General features: G+C 40.3%; 2 protein-coding genes and 1 long non-coding RNA gene across 5 annotated transcripts in view; 2 read left to right on the top strand and 1 right to left on the bottom strand.

Moving 5' to 3' along the window:
- FBXO3 (F-box protein 3) overlaps positions 1 to 7,214 on the top strand; it is a 33,403-nt gene extending 26,189 nt beyond the window's left edge. The window contains exons 10-11 of the mRNA XM_061381088.1: positions 854 to 1,044; positions 6,065 to 7,214. Of these exons, the coding sequence (XP_061237072.1) occupies positions 854 to 1,044; positions 6,065 to 6,235 (362 nt within the window). The 3' untranslated portion in view covers positions 6,236 to 7,214. The remainder of the gene's footprint in view (positions 1 to 853; positions 1,045 to 6,064) is intronic.
- LOC133226949 (uncharacterized) lies at positions 7,088 to 13,104 on the bottom strand. The gene is made up of 3 exons (XR_009729673.1): positions 12,454 to 13,104; positions 11,481 to 12,351; positions 7,088 to 10,932 (listed from the first exon to the last, which is right to left on the bottom strand). It is a non-coding gene; the product is annotated as an uncharacterized LOC133226949 (long non-coding RNA).
- Positions 11,632 to 18,162, top strand: part of CD59 (CD59 molecule (CD59 blood group)) — a 24,416-nt gene continuing 17,885 nt past the window's right edge. Inside the window, exon 1 of one of the 3 annotated variants that reach the window (XM_061381091.1) lies at positions 11,632 to 11,720. The gene's annotated coding sequence lies outside the window, so the exon portion shown is untranslated. Of the gene's footprint in view, positions 11,721 to 12,107; positions 12,197 to 13,696; positions 13,770 to 18,162 lie in introns of those variants that run through there. The other 2 variants (XM_061381093.1, XM_061381092.1) reach the window with 2 other exon arrangements.

The following is an 18,162-nucleotide window of genomic DNA, read 5'->3' as shown; positions in this document are numbered from 1 at the left end:
AGCTGGAAAATTATTCATTATCATATTCTATAGGCTTACAAGGTACGGACAGAAAAAGAAAATAAATTTCATACTGCTCATCTTTTTGAATTTCAGGGGAAATGTTAAAATTAATAGCAGATTTTATTGTCAAACATCTCTAGCCTCTGATTACAGTTGACATTTGGCTTGTTTCTGAGCCCTCAGATTCTTCAGTCTTTTGTTGTACTTCAGGAAAATATTATTACTTAAGCAATGCAGTTCAGTTACTGGTCCTAAGCATATGTAGGATTCAGTTTAAATTTGTTTTACTTAATTGCCACAAGTAGAGTCAAAGTCTACCTCTCTTTTTAAGGAATGACTAAGGGTCTAGTGCTAAAGAACTTTATTAAAGTTGTAATTCTTTTTCAGTCATTTTTTCTGTTGGGTAAGACCTCTCTCCCTTGTGACTGCACTTTGGGCTAAATGCTGAAGACCCATCTTCAGGGTTTTATGTTTTAGTCTCTTGCTACTTTTGAACATTTAAATTATCGTTATCTTTGTTTGAATTAGAGTCTGTGACAGTTTTTATTACCCCTGTCTTAAAGAGTGTGTCTTCAATGCCTCTCCTTTTTTGGTTTTTATTCTGATACTAGATATCATTACCCACCCCCCCACCCCCTGCCAGGCATATACACTGTAAGGAATTCAGAGGCTACAAAAAAATGTCAAAATACTCATAATCCCATCACTGTTACCATTTTGTTACATTTCCCTTAAAAATTGTTTCTAATTATGCATTTACTTTAATACAGTTTAAAGAGGACATGTTTTATTTGCTATAATGAAGAATTAAATTTTATACTTTGATTTATTGTTGCTGTTTTCTTTGCAGGTGAATTTCCAATCATCAGCCCAGGCCGCGTATATGAATATACAAGTTGTACCACATTCTCTACAACATCAGGCTATATGGAAGGATATTATACTTTCCATTTTCTTTACTTTAAAGACAAGATCTTTAATGTCGCCATTCCCCGATTCCATATGGCATGTCCGACATTCAGGGTGTCTATAGCTCGATTGGTAGGTTAAAATTTCCTCTGGTGCTGATTTACATGACTTTGTAGAATGAACTCCACAGGAGGTCTTACAAATAGTTTGTAAATGGTATTTCAGAGAACCCTAGCGATTTTGAGGGCGATATCTTTGGGGGGATGGGGGGATATGTGAATACATTGGGTGGGAGTGGACAGTAAGTAAACTAGGCTCCATATTCTTTAATCAGAGTAACTCTACTGTTATCTTTTTGTTGTTTTTGTTTGTTTTAGAGAAACTGTTTTTTAGAGCAGTTTCAGATTCATAGCAAAATTGAGCAGAAGGTACAGAGATTTCCCATGCTTCACATGCATAGACAAGCCCATTATCAGTATCTCCCACCAGAATAGTACCTTTGTTACAATTGACAAACCTACCTTGACACACCATTATCGCCCAAAGTCCATAGTTTACATTAGGGTTTACTCTTGGTATTGCATATTCTGTGAGTTTGAATGAATGTATAATGACCTGTATCCTCCAGATAAAGTAGTTATTGGTTGTAAAGGTTCAATGTCTTTTCCAGTTTCTAAAAACAGTTTTGTTGCCTAATGAGAATCACTACACTGGACCAGTTATAGTTGCCTTTATTTCGTGAAGACTGGGGAAACAATTTCTTACTGTGTTTTTGCTAAAATTCCCAATTTTAAAAAATAATACAAATATCCTATAAAATCATTACAAATAAGATTTAATGGGTAGACTTGTACATTTAGTAGTCTCTCTTTGGGATAATTTCCTAACTCAACTAGTCCTATTTTTAAAATCTGATTTCTAGGGTTATGACAGGTATAGCAGTAACCCCAGTCTTACTAGCTATAAAATGATTAAATTTATCATGCTCCAGTAATACAATAGGAATACCATATGAATTGCATATCCAGAATGTAATCAAATCATAGATGTCAGGTATTGAAAAAACAACTCTCTAGCTCCTCGGGTGACCCTGAAGGGTGGGTCCAAATAAGTCTGGGAAGATAGACATGATGTTAACATGACTTAGATACATTCCCAACTCCAGTTTGGAAAGAAAAGGATGTGATGAGACTCTGCCACTAATACTTGTGGTATTTCTGGTGAAAAGAATCTGCAGTCTTAGCTTTGGAAATGAAGTTTAGCTTCCCTCCCAATGTGTATTTCCAACACTGTGAATTTGCTACTTCCTATTAACAGTCTTCCATTTTTGAGTAGCACCATTTCTGTATGAGACTGTTATCATCCTTAAATGTTTGATACAATTTATCAGTGAAGTCATCTAGGGCTAGAGTTCTCTTTGTGGGGACATTTTGAAATATGAATTTTATTTCTTTAATATTCATATTTTCTGTTCCTTATTTCACTTTTGGTAATTTGTGTCTTTCAGGGAATTTGTGCATTTGGTCTAAATATTGGATTTATTTCTATAAAGTTATTTGCAGTATTCCCTTGATAGCCTATAAAACCTGTAGTTACACATAGTGTTTTGTTCTTGATATTGGTAGTTTGCATCTTCTCTTTTGTTCATCACCTTAGCTTAGGGGGTTATCACTTTTATTGATCATTTAAAGGAACAATTTTTGGTTTCACTGTTTTTCTCTATTTGCTCATTTTCTATTTCATTGATTTTTGGAGTTATCTTTATTTCTCTCCCACTTACTTTAGGTTTAATTTGCTATTCTTTTTTTTTTTTAACTTCTTAAAGTAGAAGTTTAGATGATTGATTTTAGACCTTCTAAGCACTGTTTTAGCTGCATTTCACAAATTTTGATTTGTTTTTTTTATTAACATTTAATTCAAAATAATTTCAGATTTCCCTTGTAATTTAATTTTGATCTGTGTATTTTTCTAGAAATGTATTGATTTCCAAATATTTGAAGCTTTTCTAGTTACCTTTTGGTTATTGATTTCTAGTTTTGTTATGGTTAGAAAACTTGCTGTGTATAATTTCAATTTTTTAAAATGTTATAGCCTAGCATTATGGTCTGTCTTGGTAAATGATCCTTGTATATTTGAAAAGAATATGTATTCTGATATTTGGGGAATATTATTCTATAAATGGCAAGGCAAATTGATTGTTTTTCAAGTCTTCTTTATATTTACTGATCTTTTTTGTGTATGTGTTTGTTCTCTGAGAGATGATTGTTGTAATCTCCAACTGTAATGATAGTTTTGTCTATTTTTTTAATTCTGAATTTTTATTCTTTTAAATTTGTTTCATGTATTTTAATTATATGCAAATATGTTTAGGATTGTTATATGTTTTTAATGAAGTACTTTTTTTATTGTTCTAAAACCTCTATCTGTGACAATATTCCTTGCCCTGAAGTCGCTATAGATTCCTGACCTAAAGTGTAAAGTGTTGATGTTTGTTTGCGCAGGCAGTTACTATTGAGTCAGTTGATCCAGTTGAGGCTTGTTTTTTGTGTTTGTTAGGGTGGGGATAGAGTAGTCTTGACTTAAGTACAGTAGTTCTCAGACTTTCCAGTCTCATGATCCTCCTAAGCTCTTACAAGTTATTGAGGACTCCAAAGAACTCTTGCTTACATGGGTTATACAACAGTTATCATGTTAGAAATTAAAACTGAGAAATTTTATAATATTTACTTACTCCTTTTAAAGTTTAAAATTTTTAAATTTATAATTTCCAATTACGGTAATAAACTCATTACATGTTCAACCTACTCTTAACTATGTTCTTACTTATTTAGAGTTTTAGTTTTCTCCCGACCACAGAGAAGCATGTAAAATCTTGATCTCCCTTGTGGAAAATGTTTTCTCTTTCTCCAGGATGAGAACTCAATAAAATTAAATGAGAATTCTGCACTTATTTCTAATCAACATGAAAGAGGCAGTGGGGATTGTATTTCTATTGTGTTGTATTTGTATTGTACTTTTCCTATTTAAAAATTAATTTTCTTGATATAGAAGTTGAGTTGTCCTTATTTGTCCCCTAACTGTGTATTATTCTTAATACTGTTTTTTGTTTTATACTTTGAATGCTGCTTTAAAGATTTTTTGGTTGGTCTTAAGTCTTTTCTTGGTCTAGGTAGTTTCTTTTTGGACACTTTAGAGGCTTCTGCTGCTTATTTATTTCCATTCTTGTCTGTGTGTTCCCTTTTCCATATACTGTTTTTGTATATACACTTTTGTCTGAGATTATCAGCAATCTTCTTCTTTAGCTGCAATTATTTTTTTAAAATAGTTTTTCTGTTCTTTTCTTAAGATAATTAATAATCATACTACCTAGATTTAATGTTTCAGAATTTCCTAAGTTTTAATCGTCTCCCCCTTTTGGAGCTTCTGCTGAATTTTAAAGTCTTTATTTCCCAGAATAAGAAAAATCGAAAGATAAAAGTAACGAAATATGTTATATTTATGTATATTTTCTCTGATTGTTGTTGTTAGTGTTATAATAAATCCTGAGTGACAATTACTTTGACAGATTCTAAAGGACATTTCCTTTCTCCCACATTCATGACTTTGCTTGCTCAACAGATATTTATTGAGTACCTACTAGGTGCTGGGGAAAATGCAGTGAACAATACAATGAGAATCTCTGCCTTCAGGGATGTAATGTACAGCATGGTGATTGTGGTTAATAATACTGTATTGCATATTTTGAAAGTTGCTAAGAGAGTAAATTTTAGAAGTTCTCATCACACGAAAAAAGCTCTGTAACTATGTATGGTGATGGATGTTAACTAGATTTATTGTGGTGATCTCTTTGTAATGTATACAGATACTGAATCATTATGTTGTACATCTGAAACTAATATAATGTTGTTTGTTAATTATGCTTCAATAAAAATAAAAAATAAAAGAGAAGAAAGTTGAGGAGATTAAAAAGAAATCTCTGGCTTGGAATTTACATTGTAGTTGGAAGAGAGAAAGTGTAGATAATATACACTCCTCACTTATGTCAAGTAGTCGTAAGTGCGCTGGAGAAAAATCAGAGTAAGGATGCTAAGAAGTGTACTGTTGGGTTGTTCTGATACAAAGATGTGTGCTGGAAGGCCTTGGTGACAAAATTTGAGTTCATGCTTGAAAGAAGAAGAGGGAAATAGGCAGATGTGTAGCCCAAGGGTGTTCCAAGCAGAACAGCGAGTACGGAGGTGCTGAAGCACTCATGTGCTTGGTGTGTCTGAAGAAGTGCACGGAGGCCAGTGTGGCTGGAGGACAGTGGATAGGGGAGAGTGGTTGGAGGCGCCATCATGGGGCCGTGGGGTGCTGCATATTGCCATGCCATGAAGGCCATGGGGGAAGGATTTCTGCTGCTATCACAGCCCGTTTCCCAGTACTTCCCACAGTAACAGCTAGGTCCTCCTTGCTGTTCAGAATTCTGTCCAATTATAGTAGGTCCTCTTTTGAGTCTTCAGAAACGTATGAGACAGAAAACCAACAGCAGAGTAAGTCAAGACTCAACTAGAGACATTGCTTAAAAGGAATGGAAGTGTCCAGGAGACGTTTAGATACTGGATGTTCAACATCACTGCTGCCTTATTCTGTTCGTCTTCAACAAGTTAATCTAAAAGTAGAGGCTACTGAAGGTGGTTGTCTTACTAGAACTCTTGTTGACAGTACATAAAAGTTACCAGCAGAGGTCGTAACTTAGTTATATTTTTATATCCTTGTTTCTGTAAGCATGCAGGTTAATAAAGAATTGGTCCACAGTACGTTAATAAATTCAGTAAAATTTTATCTTGGGTTGTTAGAAGTGGTTTGTTTGGTACCTTCTGTGAGTTACCAACCACCATGTAAAAAATAACTATTCTATTGACGAAGTACATTTACTGTGAAAACCACATTGAGCATTTTAAAACTCTAGAATCTTAATGTTAACATGTGTATCATGAACATGTATAAAAGTCTGTAAGATTCTATAAAAAAGTATAAAATTCCATGAGAAGTCTATAAAAATTCACACTTGGCATGCCCAGTTGTTTAGATTCTAGGTAAATGAGAATTTGTATTAAAAAAAAAAAAAAACACTGATGGAAGTTCTTATCAAAAGATTGTCTTCTCTTTCAAGGAAATGGGTCCTGATGAATATGAAGAGATGGAAGAGGAAGAAGAGGAGGAGGAGGAGGAAGATGATGACGATTCGGCAGACATGGATGAATCTGATGACGATGAGGAAGAGAGGCAGAGGAGAGTCTTTGATGTTCCCATTCGAAGACGCCGCTGCTCTCGCCTGTTTTAGCAAGCCTCTGCTGATGGAAGCCCTGGGATGAATCTAGGCTTTTAAATGGATGTCTCAATAATGTCAATAACTAAACTGTTCTCAGCTTATATTAATAGCAGGAAGACTAGCATGAAATACTGTGCCAGGCCCTGGGTTCTGTGCGATGCTCCTTTAGGAATTGGATTGTTTGGGTTTGTTTTGTGGTTTTGAGGTAGAGGAAGAAACGGGAATCTTTTTTTCTCTTCTAGGAGTTAATGGGAGAATAGTTATCTAGCTAAGGAACAGACATTACTTTATTTAAAAATATTTTATACTTATAAAAATATGGAAACGGAAGGGAATTGGTTTGAAAGAGGATTTAAAATGAATCAGAAATACCTACACAAGGAGAGAGAGGAACTATGTGACTGAATGGTTCTGTGAAAAGACGTATAAGTTATTTAGAAATGAACAGAATTTGTAATTAGGCTAATCCATTTAGTGATTCCTATATATTTTGTACCTACAGGGAACTAACTGACTGAATAGCTTGACTGCCAGTTATTTGTCCTTTCTTAGACAATCTATCCTTCAATTTAGAGTTTTCATCACAACCTTGAATTTGAAGCTATCGGTATGGCCTTGACCATAAATCTAGTCTTCAACTCTACCAACTTTGAATTTAATTTAAGGTTTTCAACACTATGACCTTTACCACACTGTTCACAGATGCTTCATTTTTGAAATGTAGTGTGTAAAAGTATGTATTGTGTTTATTAACAAGGTTCTTCACAGTGTCTCATGTAGTCTAAATTTGTAAATACTGCTTCTGTTTTGTTACTTGACTGTCTTAACTTTGTGATAAGTAACATGAATTTTATCTTAAGATCAAGTATGTTTTCCTGAAACATAAAAGTTTTTTTTTTTGTGGTAATTATATATAATTGAGAGTTTGGAAATGAAATCCTCCAAATGTCAAAACCTCACATTTTGAAAACAAATTTTGGTTCCAATCCTGTATTTTGTGTAATTGACTATTTCCCATAAATATATATATTAATAAGCCTTTGCTCTTAAAATGAAGATAAAATCAGAACTCTTTGGCCTATATTGCCAGAGGCTCATTCAAAGTCATTTTCTGGCTCTAACCAAACCCTGTAATGTATTCTACCTTGTTTTTCCTCCAGAAACAGTTCTTTTGTAGGGAAAACTGTAGAAAGAGGGAAGTATATATAGGATTAAGAAGTTGCCATCAGAAAACTTAAAGGCAAACTTAGCCTTTCATATTGGCTAACAGGAAACATGTCAGAATGTTCTGAAGTGGAGTAAATAGTTTTTCCTACCTTTTTTTTTTTTTTTTAATAGAGTATTATCAGGGTGCCAAATCCTTCTGTTATGCCTATCCTTAAAAAAAAAAAAAAAAAACCATTGGTTTTTTGAAAAATAAACTTTCCCAATAGAGTACTAACTAAAAGTAGTTAATGTTGGAAGTTAAAGCTGGTTCCAGGATCCCTCACCATTCTTTGCATCTTTCACTTTTCAGAATGGCCTCTTCTTTCTCTCAGTTCCCAGAGAACTCATGATGCCCCACATCTCCCTGTCACCCCATCCAATCCTTGTTCCTCGGAATGCTTCAGGCTCACTTATCCTTGGTTAGAATTCATGTTCTTTTAGTATGTTGACTGAGTTCTTCCTAAGGTGTGATTGATTAGTTGATAACCTCACCTTTTATTTCATTGGCAGAATGTGTATTCACACAGAAAAGGGATCTAAGAGTTGGTCTGACTACTTTTGGTGCAGTGAACCCCATTTCTGGCTCTGAGGTCCCTTCAGAACATCACTTATTTATCTGAAGCTTGATGTATCAGAGTGAGGCAGATAGGTAAACAGTAACCAAATAGCTCAGAGTTTTTTCCTCTTGTGAAAAGTCAGAGGTAACTAGCTCATGGCGGATAAGGTGGCCCAGTCTTTTCAACATTCTGGATTGCTTCCATCTTCCTGTTCTGCCATTTGTAGCAGACTTTAAGATCACTCACGGCTTCAGTGTAGCAAGTGCAGTCATACTGTATTCCGGGAAGGATGATGAGAAAAAGGGGAAATTAAATGGAAAGTAAAAAGTCAAGCCTGGAGAGGTAAACCAGCCAGGTCTCTTAACAGGAGATGGGGCAAGAGATGCAGGTATTAACATGGGCAGCATGGAACCCTAGTATGAAGAAATTGTATGGCCCAAGTAAGACATTCTAAATATAGATGTACAAGCTGGATTTAGAAAAGGCAGAGGAACCAGAGATCAAGTTGCCAGCATCCTTTGGATCATAGAAAAAGCAAGAGAATTCCAGAAAAACCTCTGCTTCATTGACTACGCTAAAGCCTTTGACTGTGTGGATCACAACAAACTGGAAAATTCTTCAAGTGTTGGGAATACCAGACCACCTGACCTGCCTCTTAAGAAACCTGTATGCAGGTCAGGAAGCAACAGTTAGAACTGGACATGGAACAACAGACTGGTTCCAAATAGGAAAAGGAATACATCAAAGATGTATATTGTCACCCTGCTTATTTAACTTATATGCATAGTACATCATGAGAAACGCTGGGCTGGAAGAAGCCCAAGCTGGAATCAAGATTGCCGGGAGAAATATCAATAACCTCAGATATGCGGATGACACCACCCTTATGGCAGAAAGTGAAGACGAACTAAAGAGCCTTTTGATGAAGGTCAAAGAAGAGAGTGAAAAAGCTGGCTTACAACTCAACATTCAAAAAACTAATCATGGCATCCGGTCCTGTCACTTCATGGCAAATAGAAGGGGAAACAATGGAAACAGTGACAGACTTTTCTTTTCTTGGGCTCCAAAATCACTGTGGACAGTGACTGCAGCTATGAAATTAACAGCTGCTTGCTCCTTGGAAGAAAAGCTATGACCAACCTAGACAGCATATTAAAAAGCAGAGAAATTACTTTGTTGACAAAGGTCCGTCTAGTCAAAGCTATGGTTTTTCCAGTGTATGGATGTGAGAACTGGACAATAAAAAAGGCTGAATGCCAAAGAACTGATGCTTTTGAACTGTAGTGCTGGAGAAGACTCTTGAGTGTCCCTTGGACAGCAAGGAGATCAAACCAATCAATCTTGAAATCAACCCTGAATATTCACTGGAAGGACTGATACTACTTTGACCACCTGATGAAAAGAGCAGACTCATTGGAAAAGACTGATGCTGGGAAAGATTGAAGGCAGGAGGAGAAGGGGATGACAGAGGATGAGATGGTTGGATGGCATCACCGACTCAATGGACTTGAGTTTGAGCAAACTCTGGGAGATGGTTAAGGACAGGGAAGCCTGATATGCTGTAGTCCATGGGGTCGCAAAGAATCAGACACAACGACTGAACAAAATAAGATAATCTACAGGCTTGAATTAGGGCAGTAGCAGTGGGAGTGGAGAGAGGATGAAATCGAAGTATCTAAATGATAAAATAGGCAGGAGTTGGTGACTGCATGTGTGGGAGTAGAAGAAACTGAACTTGTTTCCAGGTATAGGACTTCATGAAAAAACAAAATTGCAGGAAAAGCAGTGGAACATTGGAGAGGAGTTAAGATTTGAACACGTTTTGAGTTCAGATGTCTGTGGGACATATAGATGAAGATGTCCAGTAATTAGATATGAATATGAAGATCCAAGGAGTGATGGAGAAAAAAGATTTGCAAGTTGACTTGTAAACATATATACAATCAACCCTCAGTATCTGCAAGAGATTGGTTCCAGAACCTCCACAGATACCAAAATCAGTGGATGCTCAAGTCCCTTATAAAAAGTGAAAGTGAAGTCGCTCAGTTTTATCCAACTCTTTTCGACCCCATCCTTAGCCTACCAGGGTCCCCCGTCCATGGGATTTTCTAGGCAAGAGTACTGGAGTGGGTTGCCATTTCCTTCTCTCCCTTACAAAAAATGATGTATTTATAATACAGTCATCCCTTGACAACTGCAGTTTCAGTAGCTGAACCCACTGATGCCAAACCTGTGGATATGGAGGGCCAACTGTACAAAGAGGGTGCACTGTAGTCTCCCAGGGAAAACATACAGCCATGGTTCTTAGGCCAACACTGGCAACACCACATTAGAGCAGGTAATGGAAGAAAGCTTATAGGATGCACAGAAAATGAATGTTAAAGAGCTCTGTAAACCAACTATCATAGGAAATACACATACTAGCTGATTTAAGCACACTGTAATATCAGGGCTTCCCTGGTAGCTAAGTCGGTGAAGAATCTGCCTGCAGTGCAGAAAACCCAGGTTTGATCCCTGGGTCAGGAAGATCCCCTGGAGAAGGAAATGGCAACCCACTCTAGTGTTCTTGCCTGGAAAATCCCATGGACAGAGGAACCTAGTGGGGTCGCAGTCCATGGGGTCGCGAGAGTCAGACACGACTTAGCGACTACACCACCACCACCACTGTAATATCAAAGTAAATCCTGATTTGAGACTCCAGTTTGTATAGAGAAAAAGGCACCACCACAAGATTAAGGCACCACCACATGAAATTCATTCCATGACACCCCAAAGCCATCAGAGGATCATGGTAGAAGGTACATGTCATGATGAGTTATCATACAATTTTCCCTCCTTGAACTTCATCTCAGCAGAGGTCAATCTCTTGGAAAAAGAATGTACTTCTGGCCTGCTTTCCCAGCTCTCCTTTGCAGGGCTCTCATTAAGCCGGTTCCGGAGTGGATGCTGACAAAGTGATAAATGGAAACTTCATATTATTATCTTCACATAAAAATAACATTCTAAATGGTGATACTGGTCCCAGACTGGCTAATACATGCTCTTAAGATCACAAAAGGGAATCCCCCTGGGAGCCAGTGGTTAGGACTCTATGCTTTCACTGCCAGGAGTCCAGTTCCATCTCTTGTCCCGTAACTAAGATTCCACAAGCTGTGTGGTGGACCAAGCCCTGCGCAGCTCTCCGTCCCCCGCCCCTCCGTCCCCGCAAAAAAAATCCACAAAAATTTCATCTCACTTCCAAACAAGACACAAGGCACCAGATGTGGCTGTGGCTGAAGGGTCTTTGTGGGTTACCAGAGCCCGAGAGCCGAGAGCAGCCTGGCCAATGGGAGTTTGGCATGGGCACGCAAACATTTTGAAAAACATTTTTATATTTTTTTGTAAACAAAAGAAAATTCCTAAGTCCTGGAATTTTTTTTTTTAAATAACAAATCGAAAGGAGGAAGGGCATCATAAACTTTACGTTTTCAGCTTTTTAACATAAAGAACTTCACCTAATCCTGGTCATGAGTCTTTCTGCACCGTGGCCTGGACCTCGCGCTTGCGCTCAGCGGTGTGACCTTGGCCTGGCCGCTGCGGCGCGCAGAGCTCGGCGGCGGGCGGGGCTCGGCGGGGAGGGGGCGGGGCCGGCGGGCGAGGGCGGGGCTCGCCTCCCTCCCAGCCCAGGCGATAAAGAGGGGCTGGGCTGTCGTCGTAGGTTCAGTGGCGCTGAAGCGGAGGCGTGGGGCTTTTAGGTAAGGTTGGAGTGTCGGGAGGCTCGCGGAGCCGCGCTCCCAGCCCGGCGCTGAGACACTTGAGCCGCTGCTCTAGCAACTGGGCCGCGGGACTGAGGGGTTTGGAGGGTCACAGCTGGCGCGCTTACCCCACGCCGGCCTCAGCGCTGGGGGACGGCGAGCTGCGGCGCCTTTATCTCTGCCCGCGTCCTTCCCTCCGCCCGCGTCCCGCAGCATCCCGGCGCCGGGGGTTCCCGGCGCGCCTATAAGCTTCCCAGCTTCTTTTGTTTGCAACGAGAAGGGAGCTGACGCATTCCCTGTTCCGCGCGCCCTCGCCACCCACCCACCCTATATTCCGCCGCCACCCGCCCCGGGAATACTTTCCGAACCTCGATTCTGAAAAGAAGCTCTTGCAATTTAGGCAAATCAGATCGCACCTTGAAAGGAGGTTATAACCAAATCCCCGAGTGTCTGGAAATTCTTCTCTTACCCTGGAGGTCTGAATTTTGAATTTTAAAAAGTAAGGTGGGGTCGTAACTTAGACATTTCAAGTACGATGTTGGTTTTCTTGGGCCGGCCTGGGCCGCACCCTTCTTGGAGTCTGACGGCTGACTTTTAAGGAGACGTTAAGTAGTGATTTTCTCCATGGATCCTGGAAATGTACCAAGTAACGTTGTATTTCTCCTCTGACGCATGTGAGTTCTCCCCTTTAGCCCGCTACCCACACGAAGAAGAGATGGGATTGGTTACTCACCCTGGCAGTAGTTGGGTGACTTCTTTGAAATTGCAGAGTGGCCTGTTGGCACCTTGTGAAGACTGTGGGGGCAGGAGGCTTTCTCCGGTTTTGCTTTTGACCAGTGCTTTCCTTTTTTTCCTTCTTGTAATGCCTTATGTCCACTTTGAAAGTGCCTCTTGCTGTGGCCAGCTGATTCTTTTAAAAATCCTCTTCTTGGCCAACTTTTAAAAGATACCAGGGGGCCCCAGCGGAGACCTGCCTACCACTCTCAACCGCAGTAACTCTGTGTTGTGTTTAGTTGCTCAGTCGTGTCCGACTCTGCCACCCCATGGACTGCAGCCCTCCAGGCTCCTCTGTCCATGGAATTCTCCATGCAAGAATACAGGAGTGGGTTGCCGTTTCCTACTCCAGGGGATCTTCTGACCCAAGGATCGAGCCCGAGTCTCTTAGGTCTCCTGCATTGGCAGGTGGATTCTTTACCAGTAGCGCCACCAGGGTGTAGTAAGAACTAAATGAGATAATTTGTAGCACCTGATAAGTGGAGAACAAATGTGGCTGTTAATAGTTCATATCCCCATGTTCCTCGCTGAGGGTAGCTTATTCCCAGTTCTCCAGGGAAGGCACGCACAGTTCAGAATGTTGATCAAAGGAATTGCCTGACTGTGGACCAAATGTATGAAACTATGGCTTCTGTGTTTTCAAACAGGGAACTGTAAGGAAAACACCCCACTATGCTGAGTAGCTTATAAAATAAAATCCAAATAAAAATGGATATTAGAGTGAGGCAAGCAGGTGTCTAGTGGAATTCAGCTTTGAGAGCTGCAGGTACAAGTTCTTGAAAAGAAATGCCTTAAAAATTCTGGGCCAACCAGACTGCCGTAAACAAAACCTAGCCCAGAGGTGCTTGAGGCTTTCCAAAACAGGATGTGTTATTACTTATGCCCCATATTTTTTGTGAAATACCTTCATAGCTGGCTCTTACATGTACTACCTTAAAGGGCAGGGCTGTGAGGCGGCCCTCTAATGAGGGCCCTCTTTAAAGAACTAGAGATTTGTTCCTGGAACAAATCACAGGACTGGCCCTTCCTTTTGAGGAAGCAGCAAATTTGTGGGTTTAGAGAGTTCTGAGATGATTGTCTCTGGCAGTGGGAGCTCAAGAGTAGCTGGGAGGGGCTGTTCATTATGATGGTGGCTTTCTGTCTGTCTCTACTTGCTGATGTAATTACTTCTCTGAGCTGAGTGATCTCTGTGTAGGTGACTCAGCTTGCCTGGCTGTATGTGTCCGAGGTGATAAAGAGGCAAAGCCCCAAGCCCCCAACACTACTAGCCTCCAGGTAGTGTTACTTTGAGCTACTTGTGAGCTACTGTGCTGTGTTCAGATGTGTCTGACTCTTGACTTCCTCACAGACTTCAAACCACCAGGCTCCTCTGTCCATGGATTTTTCCAGCCCAGAACCCTGGAGCGGGTTGCCATTTTCTGCCTCAGGGGATCTTCCCACCCCAGGGATTGAACCCACATCTCTTGCGTCGCCCACATTGGCCAAGTGGATTCTTTACCACTACGTCACCACCGGCCCTTGGTAAATAGAAGCAAGATCCACGCAGTGTGGCTTTGCAACTAACCTGTTGCCTTGGGACAGGTACTTTCATCTCCCAGGGCCTCCATTAATTTCCGTAAAATAGGAACATTGGGTTTGATTTTTGAAAGTACCTTTAGCCTTAAAGATCATCAGCCTCCAAGGCTCCAGGCTCCTAGGAACACTAAGTGTGCCCCTGGGAGTCTGTGAATCTTGTGGCAGTATTGCCCTCATATAGTCTCTTCTCTGGTGGCCTCTGTTCAACCAATTTATTTCAGAAGCTGAATTCACAAGACGTTTCCCCGCCAGAGAGTTTAACTGTGGTTAAGAAGTCAGGCCTGGGTTTAAATGCGGTTATGCCACGTACCAGTTCTGAGGTTGGTGTATTCATTTTCTATTACTTTGGAAACAAACTGCCACAAAGCTGGTGGCTTAACACAACACAAATGTATTAGTCTTACAATTCCATCTGTCAGAAGTCTGACCTGGGCCTCCCTGGGTTCAAGTCAAGGTGTCAGCAGGGCTGGGTTCCTTTCTGAGGGCACTGTGTGAGAGAAGCTGTCCCCTTGATCATTCAGGCTGTTGGCGTGGCACAGTCCTTGTGATTGGAGGACTGAGGTGCCACTTCCTGGCTGAGAGTCGGCTGAGGACCATTCTTCACTTCTGGAGGTCACCTGTATGCCTCAGCTGTGACCCCTGTGCTCTGTCCTCAAAATCCCCATGGGTAGGCAAAGTCCTTCTCACTATTTCTTCAGTTGTCTGTGTAGTCTCTGATTAGAAATACTAATTCCTGGGCACCCCCCAAGACCTCCAGAATCAGAACTTCTAGGGGCAAGGCCCAGCAATCTGTTTTAACAGCCCTCCAGATGAGTCTGATGCCCACTGAAGCTAGAGAACCAGGACTGGTACCCTATTTTATTTTCTACCTAGTCTCTAGTGTTAGTTGGTATCCACCTCCACTAGACTGTAAGGTTCTTGAGATGGGGCTTTACCTGGTTTAGCAATCACTGCACCCCAGTGTCTAGCTGCTCAGCTTACATGGGTTCATAAATGGTCACTGTGGAGATGACTGGGGGGTAAGTGTCAGGACCGAACTTACTTTGTAGAGTAAATATACCCACAATGAAGTCCTTAAGTTTGTTGGGTCATTGGCAGGTTAAATGTTTTATGTTCAAATTTATTTGGATTGTTTAAATAGGTAGATAAATATTTGAGGGTGCTGGCTGGGGTTTTTGGATGGACAGCTGCGTGTCTTTGTTTTCCTCTGTAAAATAATGGAATATAGGCTTGCACTGTCCATAAACTGGCTACCCAAAACATCTTTAGGAACTCGGTTAGGGATGCCTGTATTTGTAAATCGCCTTGCTACTGTTAGCTTCCCTTGACATCTCAGGTGGATGGAAATGAATAAATCATGATTGGGTTGGTTTTTATTGTAGAATGAGAAGCTCTAGTTTTAACCCTTTGCTGCTTTCTGCTGGCATCTTTTCTGCAACATCTCTGATCAGTGTTCTTTTCATGTGAACATTTCTAAGTGATGGGGAGTTTTTCATATTTCACCAAGGAAATTGATTTCCATCTGTGCTGACACTTTGTTGAGTGCCTGGCACATGGCAGGGAGGGAGGAGGAAGTGGGGTGATAGCGAGCAGTTTCTCTTAGGAAGCCCAGAATGCCTCCCAATTGATCCTAATGCTGTCTTTGGAAATTACATGGAATAACCTGTCCCTCTCTTCCTTGGTGGCCCTTACCGTGTTTGAAGATGCTTACTGTCTCTGACCATACTTTTCCAAACAGAACAGCCCTGATTTCTCCCACCCATTTCTCCTGGCTTTTACAGCTGTTTATTTTGATGTCCTGATAAACTGGAAGAAATTAAGAAATCTGGCACCTAATTGTAAAAATATTATTTCCAGGCGAGGTCTGAGGCCAGCACGGAGTAACCCCAGGATTGTGTGTGCATTTATCTGCTTGTTCCTTTAAGTGCCATTAACATTTTAGCCCATATTGAGCTTTAAAACCCTCAAGTCTTAGATTTCATTATTCTATAAAAGCAATATCACGTCACGAATTAGAAACTGAAGTAAAGGAGTTGACTGCTTTAAGGTTATATAAATTGACAGCAAAGTGGGATTAGAATATGGGTCTCTCTTTCAGAACTACTAGAAAATCCTGAAAGCCTCATTTTTCACCCCCCCAAATATAGGGTGTGACTAAAATAACTATTTTTATTCCTAGGAGACCATATATATAGGAAATACTTTTTACTTCAATGTAGCAAATTTTGAAAGCTGTTATGTATTTTTAATAATCAGGTAGAATGTTAGAAAAATAAAAATTTAAGCTGCAGTTAAATGACACAGAAGTACATTAAAATATTTTCTTTGTTGAGAGCTCTTTCTGAAAAATATTCATTGTTAAGAAAACATATTTAAGTATAAATAAGCTGCTCATAATTCTGCCGTGCTGTTCATCACATGTCCCAAAATGTTTGGAAAAGTTGATGTCCCAAGCTTTTTTTTAAAGGTGTGTGTATGTATGTGTGTATTTTAAAGAAAAAGTAATAAAATTATAGCTAAACTGGCTTTTTTTTCTTAATACCTTGTGAATAGCCTTTCATGTCTATTACTTTTCATGGCTGTATAGTTCCCCACCATGGAATTGGACCATAATTTACTCATCATCTTGTTGGACATGTGTGTTACCAAATTCTTACTGTTTGAAACAATGCTTGTATATCCTTGACTGTTACTTATTCTTCTAGTGAAAAGCCTATTTGACTTGTCCCTGAAGCAATTCCCTTTTAGAGTCAACTTCAGAGCCACCCAGAAAAATCTCCACATTTCCTAAGATCGGCACCAAATGTGTTCTACCACTGCAAAATGGTGTCTTCCAGTAAGCTCACCCATCCTATCCTGTGGACCCTTTTCAGAATGACTTTAGGTTCTTTCTAATAATTAAATCCATTGCTTAAATGAGTCTTAAAATGTTGAGAAAGGCATGATGAGGTCTTCTGCATGCTTCTTGCATCTAAGTGTTTGGTTGGGTGTGTTGGAAAAGTCACGGTAGCTCTGTTGGTTCACCTACCATATGATCTACACTTACTAGGGGGAAGATTTTTAAGCCTTGAGGTTCAGTTCTCTTTCTTAATGCTGAAACAGATTTGCCAGAAGATAGGTGACTGCTGCTGCTGCTGCTGCTAAGTCGCTTCAGTTGTGTCCGAGTCTGTGCGACCCCATAGACAGCAGCCCACCAGGCTCCCCATCTCTGGGATTCTCCAGGCAAGAACACTGGAGTGGGTTGCCATTTCCTTCTCCAATGCATGAAAGTGAAAAGTGAAACTGAAGTCGCTCAGTCATGTCCGACTCTTAGCGACCCCATGGACTGCAGCCCACCAGGCTCCTCCATCCATGGGATTTTCCAGGCAAGAGTACTGGAGTGGGGTGCCATAGCCTTCTCCGAGATAAGTGATTGATGACTACTAAAAAGGAAATTTTTTTAATGTGTGGATTTTCCTATTTCTGATTATAAAACCAATGCTTGTCTCTTTATAGAATATTTGGGGAAGTATGGCAAAGAGTAGAGGGTCAGGAAAAGAAATAAGAAATCATAAATAATCCTGCTTAGTGTTAACTATTGTCAGCATTTTAGGGGCATTTATAAAATAGCTTTAAGACAATCAGCTATTTTGTCTTTTCTGGTGGCTCAGTGGTAAAGAATCTACCTGCAGTACAGGAGATGCAGGTTCAATTCCCAGAAGAAAATGGCAACCCACTCCAGTATTCTTGCCTGGGAAATCCCATGGACAGAGATGCCTGGCAGGCTAGAGTCCATAGGGTCGCAAAAAAGACAGACAGGACTTAGCTACTAAACAACAACAATGAAGACCTGGACTTCTGATTCAAATACTGTTGCAGGAAGGCGGACCCCTTCCAGGGCCCAAAACTGGGCTCTTGTCTAACACTCGGAAATGAATTGTCCTAGGAGACACATGTGCTGACAAAGCAAGAGATTTTATTGGGAAAGGGCACCCGGGTGGAGAGCATTAGGGTAAGGGAACCCAGGAGAACAGCTCTGCCGTGTGGCTCGCAATGTCGGGTGATGGGATTAGTTTCCGGGTAGTCTTTGGCCAGTCACTCTAATTCAGAGTCT

Source organism: Bos javanicus, chromosome 15, assembly GCF_032452875.1.
Source record: "Bos javanicus breed banteng chromosome 15, ARS-OSU_banteng_1.0, whole genome shotgun sequence".
In the NCBI taxonomy this organism is placed as follows: domain Eukaryota; kingdom Metazoa; phylum Chordata; class Mammalia; order Artiodactyla; family Bovidae; genus Bos; species Bos javanicus.
The sequence above is the reverse complement of the archived record's forward strand: the minus strand, read 5'-3'. Positions and strand labels throughout refer to the sequence as shown.